Genomic DNA, 21,969 nt, shown 5'->3' with positions numbered 1-21,969 from the left:
GCATTGTCCTCAATGGGGAAAAACTAAGAGCCTTCCCTCTGAGAACAGGGACGAGACAAGGATGCCCACTCTCTCCACTTCTGTTCAATATAGTACTGGAAGTACTTGCAATAGCGATTAGGCAAGAAAAAGACATTAAGGGCATTCAGGTAGGAAAGGAAGAAATCAAGCTCTCACTATTCGCAGATGATATGATACTATACTTAGAGAACCCTAAAACCTCTACCAAGAAACTCCTAGAAACAATAGACTCGTACAGTAAAGTTGCAGGCTATAGAATCAATACTCAAAAGTCCATGGCTTTCCTATATGCAAATAATGAGAGAGAAGAAAGTGACCTGAGAAAAGCAATCCCATTCACAATTGTGCCTCAAAAAATCAAATACCTCGGAATCAGCTTAACAAAGGAGGTAAAGGACTTGTATAATGAAAACTATAAAACACTACTTCAGGAAATAAAAGAGGACACGAGGAAATGGAAAGACATCCCATGCTCATGGATTGGAAGAATTAATATTGTCAAAATGGCAATTCTCCCCAAAGCTTTGTACAAATTCAATGCGATCCCTATAGGGATACCCTTGACATTCTTCAAAGAAATGGAGCAAGCGCTCCTGAAATTCATATGGAACAATAAGCCCCCACGAATAGCTAAAGCAATCCTTGGGAAAAAGAAAATGGGAGGAATCAACCTCCCCAACTTCCAACTCTACTACAAAGCGGTAGTCATTAAAACAGCATGGTACTGGAACAAAGGCAGAACGGCAGACCAATGGAACAGGGTTGAATACTCTGACATACACCCCCAAATATATGATCATCTAATCTTTGATAAGGGAGCAAGAAATGTGAAGTGGAGCAAGGAAAGCATGTTTAACAAATTGTGCTGGCAAAACTGGACGGCTACATGCAAAAAAATGGGCTTAGACCTCCATCTATCACCATGTACAAAAATCAGATCAAACTGGATTAAAGACCTCAACATCAGACCAGAATCCCTAAGGTACATTGAAGATAAGGTCGGCAAAACCCTCCACGACATTGAAGCCAAAGGTATCTTCAAAGCAGACACACCACTGGCTAAGCTAGTGAAAACAAAGATAAATAAATGGGACTATCTCAAACTAAGAAGCTTCTGCAACTCAAAAGAAACAGTGACCAAAATACAAAGACAGTCTACAGAATGGGAAAGGATATTTATGCAGTACCCATCCGATAAAGGGTTGATAACAAGGATATACAATGCACTGGTTGAACTCCACAAGAAGAAAACTGCCAACCCGATCAAAAAATGGGCTGATGAAATGAACAGAAACTTTTCCAAAGAAGAAATCCGAATGGCTAAGAGGCACATGAGAAAATGTTCAACATCTCTAATCATCAGGGAAATGCAAATCAAAACAACAATGAGATATCATCTCACACCACAGAGACTGGCCCACATCCCCAAAAACAAAAGCAACCGGTGTTGGCGTGGATGTGGGGAGAAAGGGACTCTCCTTCACTGCTGGTGGGAATGTCGACTGGTTCAGCCCTTTTGGAAAACAATATGGACGATTCTCAAAAAGTTAGAAATTGAGCTCCCATTTGACCCAGCAATACCACTCCTGGGAATATATCCCGGAGAGGCAAAAAGGTATAGTAGAGATGACATCTGCATTTCCATGTTCATTGCCGCTCTGTTCACAATAGCCACAATATGGAAAAAACCAGAGTGCCCGAAAACAGATGATTGGCTAAAGAAACTCTGGTATATTTACACAATGGAATACTATGTAGCTGTCAGGAAACATGAAGTCATGAAATTTGCATACAAGTGGATCAACATGGAAAGTATCATGTTGAGTGAAATGAGTCAGAAAGAAAGAGACAGACATAGAAAGATTGCACTCATATGTGGAATATAATGTAACTGTGAAGTACAAGTTGGCAACGATGAAACTTCTGGCAGATATCTCTCTGGACTTAGTTACTAAAATACTAAATTACAGAAACCCAAAACTGAGAGGCCACTAAGTGTGGTCACTCGACCTCATACTTCTTCATCCTCAGCAATGGAAAACAAATTATCTAATGCTTCCTTTTCAGCAGGTCTGACTTTAGGGGAGAGACTCTCCAAACAATAATAGTGAGTTTTGTTGACATATTGTATGCAATCAAAGTGAAAGTAAAGTGAAATTTATTAGTTACACAGGCGGGGGGGCTTAGGGTGGGGGGGCTAGGGGCGTGGGGGGGTTTGGGTGTGAGGGGGCGGGGTGGAGCTATACTGGGATTCTTGGTGGAATATGAGCACTGGTGAAGGAATGGGCATTCGAGCATTGTATAACTGAGATTTAAACCTGAAAACTTTGTAACTTTGTAACTTTCCACAATAAAAAATTAAAAAAAAAAAAAACCCTCCAGGACATTGAAGCTAAAGATATCTTTAAGGGGTCACTCCATTGGCCAAGCAAACGGAAACAGAGATAAACAAAGGGAACTTCCTTAAACTGAGAAGATTCTGCACCTCAAAAGAAACAGTGACCAGAATACAAAGATAGTCTACCAAATGAGAAAGGATATTCACCCAATACCTATATAATAAGGGGTTAATATCAAGGATTTGCAAGGCACTGGTTGAACTCCACAAGAAGAAAACATCCAACCCCATAAGAAAATGAGGCCATGAAATGAACAGAAACTTTCTCAAAGAAGAAATCCGAATGGCCAAAAGACACATTAAAAATGCTCCTCATCACTAATCATCAGGGAGGTGCAGATCAAAACAATCATGAGATACCATCTCACACCATAGAGACTGGCCCACAGCCAAAAGAACAAAAGTAACTGGTGTTGGTGCAGATGTAGGGAGAAAGGGACTCTCCTTCACTGCTGGTGGGAATGCCAACTGGTTCAGTCCTTTTGGAAAACAGTATGGACACTTCTCAGAAAATTAGAAATTGAGCTCCCATTTGACCCAGCGATACCATTTCTGGGAATATATCCCGGAGATACAAAAAAGTATAGTAGAAATGACATCTGCACTTGTATGTTCATTGAAGCACTGTTTACAATAGCCAGAATCTGGAAAAACCTCGAGTTCCCAAGAACAGATAACTGGCTAAAGAAACCTTGGTGCATCTACATAATGGAATACTATGCAGCAGTTAGAAAAGATGAAGTCATGAAATTTGCATGTAGGTGGATCAACATGGAAAGTATCATATTAAGTGAAATGAGTCAGAAAGAGAGAGACAGACATAGATTGCACTCATCTGTGGAATATAAGGTAACAGAATGGGAGAATAACACCCAAGAATAGTAGAGATAAGTACCAGGAGGATTGCTCCACAGCTTAGAAGCTGGCCTCGCATGCTGGGGGAAAAGGCAGCTCAGACAGAGAAGGGACCACCAAGTAAAGGGTGCTAGAAGGGCCTGCCCGGGATGGGAGATGCGGGCTGAAAGTAAACTATAGACCAAACATGATGGCCACTTAATATCTCTATTGCAAACCACAACACTCAAAAGGAGAGAGAGCGAGAGAGCAAAAGGAAATGTCCTGCCACAGAGGTGGGGTGGGGTGGAGGGGATGGGTTGGGGGTGATCGGAGGGATACTGGGACCATTGGTGGTGGAAAATGGGCACTGGTGGAGGGATGGGTATTCAATCATTGTATGACTGAAATGCAAGCACGAAAGTTTGTAAGTCTGTAACTGTACCTCATGGCGATTCACTAATAAAAAAAATTTAAAAAAGAAAGGAGAGCTAAAATCCTGAAATGGAGTCTTTTCAACAAATGGTGTGGGAAAACTTGAGTCATATGCAAAAGAAAAAATAAAGAAAAGGAAGAAATGAATACCACACATAAAATTAATTCAAAATAGATGAAAGACTTGGACGTAAGATTTGAAACTATCTAACAAGGAAAGAGATGATTCACTGCCTGGGAACAGACTTAGCTATGTCTTTGAGATTTGCGTGCAACAGCAATGAAAATCATACTAAAAATATTTTTTTAGAAGTTAAACAGCTTCTACACAGTGAAAGTATCAAAACAAAGTGTATTCTACTGAGAGGGTGAAGATATCCATAAATCATATCTGAATGGTGATGATATCCAAAAGATATGAAGAGCTTATACAACTTAATAAACAACCTTATTATGAAATAGGCAGAGGATCCTGATAAACACTTCTCCAAAGACATACAGAAGGCCAATAGGCATAAGAGATGTTGTTAATCATTTCTTTTTATTAGGAAATGTGAATCTAGATAGCTATGGGCTAGTACCTCACATCTGTGAGAATGACTATCATTCAAATGACTTGAAATACTACTGGAGAGGGTATGGAGAGAATGGAAAACTGGTGCTGAAATTATGGAAAACAGTACATAATTTCTCATAATTAGCAGAAATCCCATATGTTCCAATTATCCCACTTTTAGACATTTACCTAAAGAATATGTGAAAAAAATAATTTGAAGGTAATACATTCTTGTGTACAACTGTCGAGAACTGGGAACAATCTAAAATCTAAGTGTCCATCAATAGAGATGTGATAATAAGGCTGTTGCATACATACACAATGGAACACTATGTAGCCATAAAAAAGATGGAATCCCACTATACAACAAAATGGATGGATCTAGACAAATGCTTTCCAAGTGGGAAATAGTTCTCCTAGCATCTTCTGGAATATCTAGAAGGAAGGGTGTGGTTACATCCCTGGATGCTATTGTGGCAGGATTGTGTATATGTGTATGGTGGTGGTGGGGAAGGGGGGGTTGGTGGTGTGTGTGTGTGTCTCCTGTTTGTTTAAAAAGTGGATTTCCTCAGGGGAGGCATATGCTGAGTGATTTTTTTTTTCCTGAAAAGGTGGGGAAAAAAGTAAGCTAAATAAGTTTGGGAACCTCTGACCAGGAAAGTAAAATAAAAAATAAAAATGCTGTATGATTTCCATCAGGTGGTTTATAGAGAAAATAATCAGATGAACTAAATAAAATCAAATTGAATATTTGGGCTATAAGACCAATCAGTGCTTATCAGAAGGGAAGTAAGGAAGGAGGAAAAACATGTACACAAGGACCAATCTGATAGTGAAAAATATAACTAGATTTCTTGTGGCGACCTTAATATAATTTGTGTAAATATTTATTTTAAATGATACACAAGTGAAATTTATGTAATGTTGCAATATAACATTTTTTATTGCAAGATTTTCTTGGTCCTACCCGGTGGTGCTCCATGCTTACTTCCTTTCTCTGTGTTCAGGGATCACTCTTGGCAGGTTTGGACAACCATATATGGTGCTGGAGACCAAACGGGGTCAGCTGTGTGCAAGGCAAGCACCCTTCCAGCTGTACTACTGTTCCGGCCTCCAAAATAGAGGTATTTTTAAAAGCTAAAACATTCTCCCAGAAAGGATGAAGGATTATTTCTTTTACTATTTCTACTTAATGATAAACCTTTTGATACTTTTCCAAAAAAAGCCTATGGAACAGATACTGCATGTGCCCATCTTTATGCACACACCATCAACTTTAAATCAGTAAATGAGTTTATAGTCATATCAACATCCTATGCAGATAGATCCTCACAGAATTTCATGGTTAACAACCTAGGCAGATAGAATCTTGTGGTTAACAACATGCTTCTACATCCATTATCTCATTTACTTCTGATGATGAATTTTCCATAAAGAAAAGGTAAGGTATGTCATCTCTGTCCAGGAAAACCAAGGTGAAATGCCACATAAACTGAATTATCCAAGTTATGCAGCAGCTTCCATGGAAAGCATGGAGGGATTGGCTTGGTTTGATCATGTGAAGCAGTGTATTCTTGAAAGGCAGGGACCTAGGAAAGGGTTTTAGCTTAAGGATGGTGTAATGCACTGCTGGAGTAGGAAGACAGATTCTACTTCCAATACAACATCTCCCACAGAGATTTTTACAAGAATAGCATCCTCTAGCTTTCTTCTTCCTCAATCCTACCAAATCTTCGAAGTCAACCCAAATTCCACATATTGGGAAGCTCAATTTTAACTATCCAGCATAGAGACAACAGTAATAGCATCTCAGGGTTTGTAGACGCCTTAGCACAGCACACTAAGGAGGCTTTCCTATCTCTAGCACAAATAAGGAAGATGACACTAAGAGGGGTCCAGGAACTTGTAGCCAAGTGAGATTTCAAACCACACCACACAACAGCTGCCTCACAGCTCTCCACACTCTGCACATCTTTTGTAAATCACATACAGCCCCTCGTTTCCCCAACTCATCTCTATGTTCTTTAAGGACTGGAAACGAGTCTTCTAATTATTTTTTTTTTACTTTTTGGGTCACACCTGGCGATGCTCAGGGGTTCCTCCTGACTCTGCACTCAGGAATTACTCTTGGCAGTGTTCGGGGGACCATACGGGATGCTGGGAATCAAACCCGGGTCAGCTGCGTGCAAGTCAAACACCCTACCCACTGTGCTATTACTCCAGCCCAAGTCTTCTAATTCTTTACAAAACTCCATGTACACAACATATTCTCAAGTGTTACTTGTTTTGTGTGTGTGAAGATAAGACAAATAGAAGTCTATTTGATAATTATTAAGAAAGATTTTGGGTACTCTGGATGTCAGGTTCTTGCATCATGCAATTAAAATAAGAGTAAACAAGAAATGTATAATTTCTCTAGGCTAATCAGGTATTCATTACCATGACTTATACCATGTTATGTGAAAAGTGCTTAGTAAGCATTGTATGTAATGAAAAGAATCTGTTACATACAAATACCAAAAATAGTTTTGTTTTGTTTTTGAAGAGGGATATACCTACCAGTGCTCAGGATCATTCTTGATGTGCAAGGCAAGTGCCCTATCTCTCCAGCCCCCCCCCCCAAGGAAGAGTTTATAAAAGAACAAAAGGGGATAGAGAGATAGCTTAAAGGGCTGGAGCATTTGATTTGCATTTTGGAAGCCAGGTTTAATCTCTGACAACACAAGATCTCCTATTGGGAGTAATACACAGTAGTATTTTTGCACTGAGTATTTTGTACTAGAAGTACTAGTACCCAGCACAAAAAGTCAGTGGCTAAAATAAATTAATAAAAATAAAAAAATTGAAAAATAAAATGACCAAAAAGTCCATCAAATGTATGCAGAGACAACAATTCACATGTATCATATTTAACCTGAGACAAAAGAACATCCCAGGCAAAGAGAACACTTAACTAATTTTGGGCAGCTGGATATTCAAGGAATACCAACGGGGATTTAAAAGTGCAAACTCTAATCTTGTACCATGTACACTGTAGCAAGAGGATGGATGCCTTTATTTTGGAGCCGGAAAAGAAGAGGGTTCACTGTCAAGAGGTTTTTGGAAGAAGGGATGAGCCCAAGACTACTTTGGCCTGGAAATTGTTTCATTACTGTCTTCATTGATCGACAGGCAAACAAGAAAATGTACTTAAAACACACACAGTGTTACTATTTTAGGTTTCATTTCATTTGCCCTCCCAATATGTTACTACTCCATAGTGTTGACAATATAAAGGGTTCAAACAAATTCATTGAGATAAAAATTTTTGAAATGGGTTGGGGTACTTCTGAATTAATTTTTGACAACGTATGCCAATAATGTCTGGGCCCGATCTACCATATTTTATTGCTAACCCATATACAGTATTCTAAATAAGCCATGGAGAGATGGAGTTTCAGATTTCCTTTGTGTTATCAATACAGTCCCACATCCCCATGGACATCAACCCACATCCCACAGGAAGAGCAAATTCCTGGTGAGGGGCACTTACATTTGTGTCTTCATGACTGTGCCCATTGGTTTCAACCAATTCCTTGGTACCTTTTAGCTGCAAATGAAAAAACAAAAAAGAATAAGCAAGGCTATCTGTTAAAAATATATCATCCTATTAACTCTGATTTATCTGAGGTTGCACTTTATGAAACTTCAAGAAAAAAACAACAGATGGAGCACATAATTCTAATGAGTCTTATTGAAACCAGCTTGAGACCAGTATTTTATGAGACATGATGGCTGGCAAAAAAAATAAATGGGTCTTGGTCATTATTTTTTAAATAATAAGATTAGAAAGCAGTTCCATAGGCATAAAATGTATAAAATTGGTTCTTAAGAATAATAAATGATTTCATTTCCTAGTTGTGCTGCTATTAATTTAAACCCTGCAGTGTTTGCAAGTTGCCACCAGCTAAATGATGTTATACTAACGATTATTCTTGAATGATGCATTTTGGGGGGTTTTTAACATGCCGCAGCGCTACTGAACATGGCTACCCCAAAAACACATTTGAGTGACTGACATTGTTTCCGGAGGCCGAAAAAGAAAAAAATGATGATGATTTTCCTGTTTTAATTTTTTTTAAAGGAAGACATCTCTATGGCTGCTGAGGCATACAAAGAAAAGCTATTTCTCAAATGAGATTTTTAACAGCCAACATTTGAAAGCACTCCTCTCGCTACAAACTCTCTCTCTCTCTCTCTCTCTCTCTCTCTCTCTCTCTCGGCTTAGGACTTAGGAGTGATCAGTTATCAAGAGGTTTCTGGAAACCTTTAATTGACATTTTATCCAAGCCAGGCTCAAAGCAGACATTTGGAGGGAGGCAGGGGCTCAGGAAAGATAGGAGCAGTTCTGGAAGCCACTTGCTGGCAATCTTTCTAGTTTAAAATAAAGGATTAAAATAATGTCTAAAATAAAGGATTCAGGGTGGGACAAAAATACTTCAAGCCTGAAAATAAGTATATATACGACTATTTTTGACTGGGACCCTCTTTCTAGCAATTTACACATAACAAAAGCTTTAGTTTTCTGAAGGCACTCTCATACTCAAAGAATTTCAAGGAAAGCCCAGATACTCTTGATGCTAAGAAAGGGAGTCGGCCAAAGGCAGCGGGGAGAAATGGAATAAAGGCTCTCTGGCTCATTTCTACAACACCATTGTGTAAGAGGATAAAAGGCTGCCTCTGCTCTTCAGGGCTACATCACTGATGTCCTACACAGAACAGATACAATGTCTGAGGGATGTGAAAGGAATAAGGACATCGCAGTAATAAGAATGCCAGGGAGTAACAGAGGGCACACAAAAGGACACATGATAGGAAAACACAGGTTTATTAAGTGTTCCTATGTGTAGCACCCTCTTTTACTCTTTGTTGGTTCTCTCTGTCCATCCCTACCTTGACCCTGTATCCCATGCTTTAGTTTTTGTTTTTTGATTTGGTTTTTGGGTCACACCAGGTTACTTTTGGTTCTGTGCTGGGGCTGAGGGGATCATATGGGCACTGAACATGCGTAGGCCACCTGCAAGGCAAGCCAGCACCTTACCCACTTGGAAATCTCTTGAGCTCCCTGTGCTTTGGGAAGACAAGAGTTGGGAGAGGTTGCTCAGGAAAAGTTTTAGCCTCCTTGCAGTAAAGGTCAAAGGCTGCGATGTTCAGGTCTGTCTCCCTTTCCGTGTTTACCAGGCACGAGCAGGCCAGCAGCTCTTCTTCCTCTAAGTAAATTCCCCCACCCCTCTGTGCTGCCATCTCACTTCCTGCTCTCCCTTTGCACTGGGGGACTTCCCTGTTCTTTCTTCTAGGCCTGCCCCAGGAAACTTTCCACTCCTCACAGAGGAAGCTGCTGGCCCTCATCCATCTGCTCCATCTCCTCTAGCTGCTTCTCTCCCAAGAGGTCTGAGCATTGTGTCCAAAGGCTCATCAAGGAGATACAAAGCTTGTTTGGGTTTGTTCACTGGGTCACACCCAGGAGTATTCAGGGGCTCCTCTGTGTTGAGAGCTCGGGGGCCTGTGCAGTGCCAGGTTTAAGCCTCCTGCAAGCAAAGCATGTGTTCAGTCCGTGAGTTCTCTTTCCTAGCCCTGCGACAATCACATCAATTCACGAAATTCCAAGTCACGGGCTGTAGAAATAGTACATGATGTGAGTACTTGCTTTGCACGCAGCTGCCTTGGCCAACCCTGGTCAATCCTCAGTTCCACAAAGGGTCTCCTGAGAACTGTCTGGGGTCACTCCTAAGCAAAGGGCCAGGAATAACCTCTTAGCATGACTGGAAATGGCCTCAAATAACACCCCCCCAAAAAAAACTTTCAAAAATAAACATAAAAGATATCAAGTCTCCAAAGAAGGGTGGCATAATGTCCGTGTGTGTGTGTGTGTGTGTGTGTGAGAGAGAGAGAGAGAGAGAGAGAGAGAGAGAGAGAGAGAAAGAGAGAGAGAGAGAGAAAGACTCTCCATCCATAGTTATTCTCTTAAGAAATGAAGCTACTCGTTTCGATTCTATGAGTGCAGAAACTGCAAAAAGGTATATATATACATGTAGATATTCCACTCAAGTCCTAAGAAAGTCTGCTAAGACAAGACTCGTGCAGACAAGTCTGGTATTTGAGGTGCAACTGTGAAGGAGATGATTTTTTTCCTCTCTCCTCTATTAGATTGTTTTGAAAATAAAATAGCATGAACTTAATTTTTTTTGTTTATTTGCCACACCTGGAAGTCAGTGCTCAGGGCTTACTCCTGGCAGACCCAGGGGAATCATGCAGGGTGCTGGGGATTAAACCCAGGTTGAAACATATAAGGCAAGCACCTCACTCACTCTCCAGCCTCCTAAAACCACATATTTATGCATATTTATTGTGTAGCTGGCCACCTTACTGTATGAGCTTAATGTTTCTAGGATTTTATTTTTTGGGAGTCATTTGGGTTTTTAAGTATAGTATCATTCCATCTTCATCTGGGTGCTCTTGATCTTAATTCTCTTTCTTGCTTGATTGCTATGGCCAGGAATTTCAATTGAAGTATACTGAATAGTACTGGTGAGAGTGGGCAACCTTATCTTGTGACTGATTTCAGTGGGAAGGCTTTTAGTTTTTCATCACTGAGTAAGATATTTGCCATGGGTTCATGGTAAACAATTCCTCCCATGTAGATGTGAGGCTTAGATTTCCTTGTGCTGCCAAGTGGTCCATCTTACCCAGCTGTAAGACAATATTTTCAAATCCACTTATCAATGTCAGTCTTGAACTGAAAAATCCCCAAATAAAAGATATGTCTTTGAGAAAGAATTTTTCACCTCCTTGCAATAAATCCAGAAGGAAGAAATAATAGAGAGGGAAGGAAGGGTGGAAAGGGAAATGATATTTCTAAGTTTAAAGATACATCAGATCAGGAGAAAATTTTGTCCAAATCAGTTGCACTTTTTTTTGAAGTCTTTAATAATGTAAAGGAGAACAGAAAAATGACTTCCTGTTCTTAGATGAGGATCATATGTCATAATGAATTTGGTCAGCAATATTTTTTAGTTCAATCCTACTTATTTCAAGCCATACAGATTTACTACTTATTGGCAGAAGTTACTGACTCTACAGTAACCAAATAAATATAATAGTTAATTTCCTCTAATTACCTAACATCTTTACTTTCCCCTCAAAAATTACTTACCCTTTTAGGGAAAATATATTTCCTTGATCCAAACCAGTAAATTATTAAAATAATTTATAAAGCAATCGAGTCAAGATGACTGGGGCCTTACACTCCCTATTCTTTCATTTACTGAGGTATATTTATTTACTTTTGTCACAGTCTGTGGTGCTCAGGGACTATTCTTAACTCTGTGCTCAAGAGTGACCCGTGGCTGTGCTCAGGGGATCAAATACAGGGCTGGGGAACTTGAACTGGAGTCTTGGAAACCACACATGCCCTGTACTACCCTGTACTACTTTCCTGGTCCACAATCTCGTGCTTAAAAATATTACTTTCAAAGTTATTCGCATTGGATAAAGTACCTCATAAACCACTGAGAGTAAAAAAAAAAAAATTAAACCATCTAAATTTGATTGCCCTCAAGAGTACTGGGGCTTCTATATGTAATTTCTGTGCCCATCTCCAAGTCATAATCCATTATATTGTTGGCAGCAAGCGAGGCTTCGAAGCAAGAAAACATTTCAAGTCTCTCCTGCTTCTCCCATGTAGATACTAGGCTTAGATTTCCCTGTGCTGCCAAGCGATCCATCTTACCAGGCTGTAAGACAATACTTTCAAATCCACTTATCAATGTCAGGCCACACTTTAGTATCAAAGAAAGCCTGGATGAAACGATCAGATTTACAAACTTCATATAAAAGGTTTGCAGCTCACTGTGCTTAGATAAGTGCCCTGATGCACAGGAAAGCTATTTTTTTAAATGCCTTTATGAATCAGTCCTTCTTATTCATATATCTGCATGAGTATTGGGTACGGGGGTCAGGGGAGTGGGGATGCTGGGCAAAACTCATTTTCCTCACTATTAGCATTAAAAGGAAGCTAACTGCTTGCTTTGAAATATATATATGCATTGTCAGCATTAGAAAACTTTATCAAAACCCATTTGTTTTCGGTAAGAAACGTCCACACATCTGGTTGGCTGACTTGGGCAGTTCAAAAAGGTACAGGAAGGAGAACACAGATGCCAGGGAGAAGATCATAAATTCAGCACGCACAGCTCCTAGAGGCTGGGCAGGGTGACCAGCTTAGGTGAACTACAGGGCAGATTTCCTCCACAGCTGCACTCAGGCTTCTTTGTGAACCAGAAGAGGGCTCTCACTTACTTGTTCCTGGAGGACTTTGAGCAGCGCTTGCGTGTGCGACTGCTCTTCCTTTGCTTGTTCCAGTTCTGACTTTTTGCTGTTTAACTCCTCTTGGATGGTGAGCAATTGCTGTGAAATTAAATAACATTTGGGATAAGCAGGCTTGAAGGCCAGGTGATTGCAAGATATTAAAAGCACCCTTTCAAAAATATGACAAGATAGTTACACACCCGGACTCAGCGCCAGGCTGTTTTCACTCAGGGCACCCCAGAGGGGGCCAGGTGAGAACCCTGCCTGCCCCATGGGACCCAGCCCCAGCAGCCGACCTCCACTACCCAACCGCCACCAAGCTCCAGGCCGCTTTCCGGAACCACAAAGCGGCTACAAGACACATTATAAGACACTTTCTACCCATTTTCCATAATTACCACACCATATTTGTATACATACCCCTCGGAGAGCAAGGCAAGCTACTGAGAGTATCCTGCCTGTACGGGCAGGGCCTGGCAAGCTACCCGTGGAATATTTGATATGCCAAAAACAATAACAATAGGTCTCATTCCCCTGACCCTGAAAAAGCCCCCAATCATTGGGAAAGACGAGTAAGGAGAGGCTGCTAAAATCTCAGGGCTGGGAGGAATAGAGACATTACTGGTGCCTGCTTAAGCAAATCGATGTACAAAGGGATGACAGTGACAGTGATTTACACATCACCAAGCTTCCAGAACATTGACTTCTTTTGTTTGAATCACCCATGCCTTAATCCTTCTACATGCACCATTTGAGTTCTCTGAACAAATGTATATTATTAAAGACACATGAAGAATGTTCATATGTTGATAAGTGAAATTAAGTAATAAAAAGAGATAGGTCAATGTATCCAAGGTTTTGTCGTTTTACATATGACAGTATAAGCTAGCATGATAGTAGTGTTGGAAAGCTACTTTACCAAGAGGCGAGAGCCACAAAAGATCCTTTTCCTTTCTCTGTTATGACGGTGATGTTTTATTAGATCAGCAAGACTGAAGTCCAAACTGCAATCAATATATCAGCTGCGAAAACTGCTGATATAAGCTGTCAAAACACTAAGCTATGGCCTCTGCTGTTATTTTTAAGCAGGGCCACTGAAGGGATTTTGGTCAGCCTTGAGCTTTCCTTGCCCTATCAACTGTAACTCATGTGGAGGCTTGCGTTGTAGCCCCAAAGCACGACGCTCCCGGCACTAATTCTTCAGAACAAGGTTAGATGTTTATAAATACACAGGCTGGAGAATATATTCAAGAACCTCGAGACCAGCCCTGGGAATAGCGATGTCTAGACAAAGCTTCTTGACAACAAGGAGCTGTTTGGAAGATAGAAGTGCATTTTTTCCAGCTTCAGTCCCACACACACGCTGCCCTAAAGACAGGAGAGTGTCCGTGTATTTCAGCCAAGCACGAGTGTCTCCAGCCTCAGGCCTGTGGCTTCAGGGCTTAGGCAAGACACTTCAGAGATGCCTGCCAGTTCTTGTCAATCAAGCGCTTGGTTTTTTGGTGTGTAAACCTACCAACTGGAAGTATTAGACCAAATCTTCAAAAACCACTAGTAGTTTTGGGGTATGTTGAAAAGTAGGAAGTACTCTGGTGAACACACTTGCATTCTTTTGGACTTGTTCTTTACTCTGGCACACAGAAATAGAACATTTCCCCCTCCCCATATAATCAACAACAATATTCTTGCAATTTCCTAAAGACTCACTGATTCCTTTTTGCACCATCTGCCCACATCAAGGTCCCCCACGGGTAAAGCACGCAGTACCCAATGGCTCCCTATACTGTGCAATACACTGGTGCACCAGATGATGCGAGGACAGAAACCAAGAAGTACATGTTGTACTCTGGCACCATAATAAGGACCTCAGATAACTGTTTTCAAACAGAGAGTGATGGCTTCGCTCTTGTTCATGAACAGCTCCTAGCATCGGACTTCCATGATGCTGACTGGATGTTTATATCATGAGACACTGTCCAATAAAATCTCAAATCTTTCTTTTACAAGGGGCTCAATGGTGGTCAGAAACAAGTCAAGATAGGTGGCTACGTTTGGTTAAGGCATCTGGAAGAAAAATAGAGAAATAGCTCACTTTCAGCAGAGGCAGTTTGGTGACATCCATGACAGTACATTAAGACAAGGGCTCACTCAACTGCCAGTTCAAATGTGAGGTGGCACAAAACATCTCTGGCCAGAGCAGCAGCTCCCAGTAAGGGTCCTGTTCCCTGCACCAAGTGTCTGGACTCTGAAAAGGTTTCACGAAAATTCAGTGCCACATCCACAGAAAGGGATCAGGATGAATGGGCTTCTGGATCTTTCTGCTAGTTTTGCTGGTAAACTTTCTGGTCTCTACGTAGTAATGAGAAAAATAATAAAATAAACTGAAGGTTGGGGAAAGGACAAAGAAAGAACAAAGAACAAAGAAAGGATATCGACATGGACACAGCTTGCTGTGATGTTACTGACACTGAATAAATGAGAGGGGAAATGAGAAGCCCATGGGAGTCTTCTGGATTTTCTGACATTTACAACATATCTCCATTCCATTAGTGTGTGCACGTATGTGCATGCACGCACCCCTCTCCTCCCCTCCCCTCTACACACACACACACACACACACACACACACACACACACGCCTTGTCCTCACTTCCCACTTAAGCTTCCATCTTCTTTCATTCTTCCCTGGAATCACACTTTTAAGATAAAAACATCTCTTCCCTGCTACTTCCTGCTCTTCTTATATTTTAAAAAAATATCAATTCAGTGGTTCGGGTTCTATCTTTTCTATTTTTCAAAAACATGTGTTATTGTGCTTTTGTGTGTTTTATTTTTAATGTAAGCGATATGGGCCCTATTTGCTGTCTAATCTGTTTTTATGAAAGATTGCTTTAAATATTCATCCATGTTATTATGCTGATGTCTGTTGCCTTTATGACCCATGATAATCTATGGCAGCATTTCTCAATTGCAGCCATATGACTCCACACTCTGGAGGCCACCAAGATATTCCGAAGGTGAAAATTCCACACATCAAAGTTGTGTAAATGGGGGCCATTGCGTAAGATGCAGAATGAACCAAACAATAGCAGAGGCAAGGCCAGAGTGATAGTACAGCAGGTAGGGCTTTTCTTTTGCATACAGCCAATCTGGGTTTGATCCCCAGCATTCCATATGGGTCCCCAAATCCTGTCAGGAGTGATTCCTGTGCCAAGAGCCAGAAGTAATACCTAAACACCTTTGGGTGTGGCCCAAAAAGAAAAAAAAAAAAGAAAAGTAAAAGATGGGAGTGGGGCACAGAAAGAAAGTAAAGTTGAAAGGAGCCCAGGGTCAGATAAAATTTGACAAGTAAACACATATGAACACACACACACACACATGAATTGGACAGAGACTAGTGAATAGGGTGCATATATTCACGTACACCAAATTCACTCATCCCAGAAAGGTGACTCAGATTATTTCTAGATTTTCAACCCTATGCAAGACTATAAAGGAAGATGCTGGTGCATATTCGCTGATGTATCTGTAGGAGAACTTATCTGGGGAAATGTGTCCAGCAATGGATGCACTGCTTCAAGTGTACTGCATCCAAGGACTGAAGTTTGCCAGAGCTTCAGAATTTTCCCAAGGTCCTCTAACCAGGTACCAATCCTCTCACCTGCCAGTGCTACACAGGAGTTGCCATGCTAACCCTTGGCTTTATCCAAGTAAGTATAGTGGATCTAATAAGCCTTTATAAAATGCTGCAATTCTAGTCTTTGATTGTCCATACCTTATCCTGTGCTTCCAAGAGATTGAGAATTATTTACATTGTTTATGGTTTTTAAAATCATCAATGGCAGTGACTCTTTAGTCTGGGAAACTTTCCAAGAAGGATTCCTAGGGTCACAGAGAAGACCACCTTTTTCAGAATATTTAGAGGAGGGACCCAAGCAATGATATACTTGACATCCATCCGGAGTGTCATACTCAAGTAGTTTTATGTCACCACTGCTGTTCTCAATGATGGGTTCTTCCCTTCTCTCCCACTACTTCATATATTTCTTGCTCTTCTGTTTTACCAGTAGTTTCATAGCTTCTGCCTCCTTCCTGCTAACCAAGAGGCCCCTAACTATTTTTTTCCCAGTGGTGCTTATCACCCTTCACACCTCTGTATAGTTCCATGAGTGGCATTTTTAAGACATTGAAAACAACCCTTATGCTTTCTGTCACCTTTATGATCTTGCTCCCAACCCTCTACTATCTCTCTAATGTGTCCACACTGTCATGGCAAAAAAGTCCTCTCCTGTGGATCTGCTTATCAACCTTGACACTCAACCTACACTCTGGAGTCACCAAAGAAGTCAGAAGCTCAGTGCTTAAAAACTACTGTTGGCTCCTTAATGTCTACTGGATAAAATACAAATCACTGGCCTTCTCATCCTTTCTTGGATATATCCTGTCCTTTGAAAACTATATGACCATCTCCCTTCCCAGAATTTTTTGTGGCAGACTCCTATTCATTCTTTAAGCCCAAATTCAAATGTGGCTTTGGGGCCAACACCAAGGAATATGATAAAAAACCCAGGTCCCCCAGGAGATATAATCCCAAACTAAAGCACATGTTTGGGCACAAGAGTAGGGCTTTATCTTATTCCCACTGGACCCATTGGTGTGGTTATCTTGTTCACTTCAGAATCTATATAATCATCTATAGTGCCTTTGGGTCTCTTTTTTGGGGTGGGGTATTGGGGGAGGTTGGTATCATATTCTGTGATTCTCAGGGTTTACTGGCTCTGTGCTAAGGGATCACATGTCCTGGCAGTGCTCTGGGGGGGCAAATGTAGTATAAGATTGAACTGAGGTCAGCCATGCACAAGACAAGTGCCTGAACCCTACTACTATCTCATTGCTCCATAGCTTTTGGTTCTTTCTCATCAAAGACTGTGGTATGAGTTCCAGTCACCCAAGCAAAATAAGTTGTTCTAACTTCTCTGCTCTCCAGAACTTATATTCCATACCTATTTCCCACTAAACTATATACACCAAGAAAAGCTCAATAATTTGGTAAGCTAACATACAGTATTCACTGAATAAATACAAAGATTAATAAATCTTCTCTGGTTTCCTCACCTCTATAGGATTAAACCATAATCTCAAGAAAGAAAAATATAAACAATAAAAATTACACCATTTCCAGAAAAACTACCTCAGGATCTATCTCTGTGTAATTTATAATTCTAGACACATGGATATATGATACTTTCTGAGGAAAACAGCAGTTCCAATGGAGACATTTAGATTCATTACTCTGGCAGTTTCAGACATCTTTCTTGATCTAAGGTGGAATCTTTCTTAAAAGGCTAAAGAAATCTAATCAATGAATTTATAATTATGTGATTTCTTCCCCCCGTTCCACCAAAAGTAGAGCATAATTACTACTAGAGGAAAAATAAAATCAACACCACTCTCCTGTTTTTTGCATTCTTCAAAATTAATGCTTTATTTTGTTTACAAAGCATAAACTCGTGAATCCGATATTTATGTATTCAAAACAGGGTGATTCAAAAACTGCTATTCTCCTTTTGACCAGAGGGCTTGTAAAAGCAACAATAGTCCACAACTAGATAATTTAAGTCAGTCTTTCTGGCCCTTTTTCACTTGAAATTTATGAGACTCTAGAATATTCTCTCTAGTTTTGAATTTTTAAGTACTGAAATGCCTCAATTATACAAGTTCATAGGCAGCTAGAACTTAATCAGAAGAGTCTCTCGGTTGTACTGGCTGACTGCAGCATAATTTTAATTTAACATTGGAGAGGATGGCATTAAACAGATGCACTATTACATTTTTTGGTTGGCGACAATTGAGTGTGTTCCGATTAGACAATTAGCCATATGCCAATCAAGGGCAAACACTCTGGCGGACAGTTACAGGTAAATACATGCCGTACCTGACACATCTTGATATTTCCAGGCCACTGATTTAATAGGATCATTTATAATGCTCTTTGGGGATACAGACTTAGTGCATAATAGGTCTTTCTCTCTGCCAAATTCAAAGAGCATTACAAATGTTATTTGGAGCTCCAGAATAAGTGAGGTCACATTTCCATTTTTACAGATGGGTGAATGGTTGGCATGAAGAGGTCAAGCCATGTCTCAAAGGCCACACTGTCTGGGAGAGAACTACCACTTGCATAACTCAATTTTCCTGCTTCACACGAGGCAGCCACATTGCTCTGTCCTAGTGGGATGAATAGCATGGTATGCCCAACTTAAAATCCTCCTACCAGCATGGAGCCGTGGGACAGTGGGTAGGGCACTCCTCGCCTCGCGTGCAGCCAGCCTGGGTTCAATCCTCAGCACCACAAATGGTTCCTCGAGCATTCAAGGACAGATGCCTGACTGCAACTCCAGATGAAAGCCCTGAGCATAGCCAGTTGTGGTCCCCAAACAACAATAAAACAGAACAAAATCTTCTTATCAACTACTGCTATCCAGGCATTTGCCACTTCTGCTCAAGAGCTAAGCTGATGGAGAGAAGTTATTTTCTTCAACTGTTGTGAGTTGTGTGGTGGGTTTTATCATCCAATTATAAAATGGAACCGCTATCTTTTTTTTCTCTAAAATTTTATAATTATATTACCCAGGTGAACATTTTTCTATAGCTTAGAGATGATATAAAGTAAGATTTCATGAAAGTCACAGGCTACAGTGTAAGTAACCTACGTGAAATGTACCAGCAACACTTCATGATCAGCCGTCACTCATGAATAGGGGTTTTTGGCAAGGAACTCAAGGATAATTGGCAGGACAGCAAAGAGACTGTGGGATGAAGGTGGAAATGGACAGAGAGAAGCTTAAATAGAACACTGATTTTGTATCTTCTGTGGAGGTTTAGGACTTCCTTTTGTAAAGGAGGGTGCGTCAGATGAACTCATCTACCAGGCAGGTACCCTGACAGTGACTGATGCATACTATTCCTACACACCGCTGTGTACACATGTGTTTTTTCCCCCTCTACCTTCACTATTCAATAATATTCGTTTATTCCACAGTCAACACTGATCTAACTCTGTACACAGCCCCGGGCTAGGTAATATGGAGGAAACACACATTCTGGTAGCAGGGTCACAAGGATAATAACACCTTCACTGCAGTAAAAAGGGTGGCACACAATACTCTCATAATAACTATAACTAGCACAGCTTCCCTAGGAAAGTCTGGGGTTCAGTTTACGAATAATGAGAATGGCCTTGGGGAATCTGTTTTAAATCAGAACTTATTTTACTTCTTAGACACGAGCCATTATGATTATTCATGTATAAGAAGTCTGAAACATTTGAGTCCATGGAGTGTCATCAACTTAAATGTAATGTGTTTATGCTCATTTGACTTAATTTTAATAAATGTTAAACCATTTCTTTAACTATGCAATAAATATATGCCCTCATACTCAGATGGATATGCCTTTTAGGCCAGAAAAATATCATATAAAGGAATGAGATCCACAAACTTCCAAAAAGAATTTCTCACCAAAGTTGTAACCATGTTATATGTGATTTGCTCTGGACGGGCCATTTCTAGCAGCTGTTTTAATATGTAGTCTATGGATCATATTTACCTATCACCTTGTTTATGCTCTGTCTCCAACCCGATTATTTCAGTCTGTAATCTGAACCTCAACTGTTGCCAGTTCTGGACCCTTGTCACTTTGTCCTGCTATAAGTTGAAAGGATACACCCAATAATCCTTTATCCTGCTACTTAAACACAACCCACTGTTTCGTTTCTTGGATAATTTCAACCCTGATCCCCTCAATCCTTTTCTGGTTCTCAGGGACAACTGAATGACTTAAAAACATCTGCCGAGGATCCTGTTGATGAATTCTACTGGTGCCTGTGTGACATCTAATGCTGTGAAATTCTGTGCTCCTCCCTGCCCATAAGGAAAAGGTAGAGATATTATTAAAAAAAAATCAAGCATACACTTGCACAACCAGAGAGCAAGGCTTTGCCTAAAGGCAAACACATCTGACAGTATTCCTGACAAAGGAGGAAATCGGGCTCACGGGAAGGACAGTCATTTACCACCTGGTATAATGCTCGCTTTTCTCCTTGGGAAAAAAAAAAAAAAGATTGAATAGAACTTGCTTGAATTTCCATGTCACACAAGGCAGTAAGACTCTGCAAGATCTATTCTTGTGTAAAATGTCATCTGCTTCCACCTGGGGACAAAATGCTGCACTTCAATTTGTGGCTGGGTAGGGGGGTGAGCAGGCCGGTGACCTGGTTCACCAGCTGGGTTACTAGGGAGGGGTGGTGTTCTCTGCCTGCAGCACAGTGACCCCGGGGGGGGGGGGGGAGAGACATCTCTCTCAGGCAGGCCTCCACCCATTCAGATGACAGATAACAGCAACTCTGGATCATAGAAATGAAACCATACTCAGCGCCTAATATCCTATTATACCAGCCTATACATATTTAATTTCTTGGGTCTCTCCTCATAAATCAATTCCTTCAGGCCCTTAATCTCGTCAATATCTTCTCTGATATTGAATTTTAAATGCCAGTCTCATTGCTTGGCAGAAATGCAATCTCTTGCTGGTGATGGGATCAGGCTCCGTTTACAGCCTGAAGTGGCCCTCAGGCAGCCCTGTTCTCTGACCCAGCTGTTTACATCCTAATGTCAGCCAGAGTCACGCAGCCCCCGGGCAGGCCTGACCTGGGTTTGGCCTCCAAGAGCTGGGCAGACTCCAACCCCTCGGGGTCAGGCAAATGAGAGGATCATGGCACAGTGTGTGGAGATCCGTGGGAAGAGAGAGGTGTTCCGGGGTCTGAGTCTTTAAGGGGAGCCTGAGATGTACAAGTCGGCTGTCACCAAAGGACAGGGAGTGTGTGTCCAGCTGAGCAAGATGGCCTGGGGTGTGGCTGCAGGTAGGGCAGGCTGTGAATTTTGCTGGAATGGCAAGACTAAGAGCCTGGACAGCAGAACCTTGGCACTGGGTCATCTTGTTTTCTCCAGATTGGTTCATAGCAGCCTGTCTCAACCCAGAGCCATGTGGTTTCTTGAGTCTCACCAGAGTATTTCTCTCTTTTTTTTATTTTTGGGTATACCCAGCGATGCTTAGGGGTTACTCCTGGCACTCTGCTCTCAGGAATTACTCCTGGCGGTGCTTGGGAGACCATAAGGGATGCTGAGTATCGAACCCGGTTGGCCACATGCAAGGCAAACGCCCTATCTGCTATGCTATCACTCCAGGCTCCTCACCAGAGTATTTCATGGGAATCACTGGTGAGAACTACACTAATGGGAGGGCCACAGGAAGAAAACAAGGTCAGAAGGCTGTCACAGGCGTGTGTATGTGTATGTGGGGGTGAGGGGGCAAGGGAAAAG

The 21,969-nt window shown here is 41.1% G+C and overlaps 1 protein-coding gene across 2 annotated transcripts in view; it reads right to left on the bottom strand.

Annotated features, from left to right (window-relative positions):
- ENOX1 (ecto-NOX disulfide-thiol exchanger 1) overlaps positions 1–21,969 on the bottom strand; it is a 649,231-nt gene that overhangs the window by 53,641 nt on the left and 573,621 nt on the right. For both annotated transcript variants that reach the window (XM_055124381.1, XM_055124426.1), the window contains exons 15-16: positions 12,582–12,689; positions 7,777–7,833 (exon numbers count right to left, since the gene is read on the bottom strand). In XM_055124381.1, the coding sequence (XP_054980356.1) occupies positions 7,777–7,833; positions 12,582–12,689 (165 nt within the window). The remainder of the gene's footprint in view (positions 1–7,776; positions 7,834–12,581; positions 12,690–21,969) is intronic.

Source organism: Sorex araneus, chromosome 1 (genome assembly GCF_027595985.1).
Source record: "Sorex araneus isolate mSorAra2 chromosome 1, mSorAra2.pri, whole genome shotgun sequence".
NCBI lineage: Eukaryota > Metazoa > Chordata > Mammalia > Eulipotyphla > Soricidae > Sorex > Sorex araneus.
Note: the sequence above shows the minus strand (reverse complement) of the source record. Positions and strands in the feature narration are given on the sequence as shown.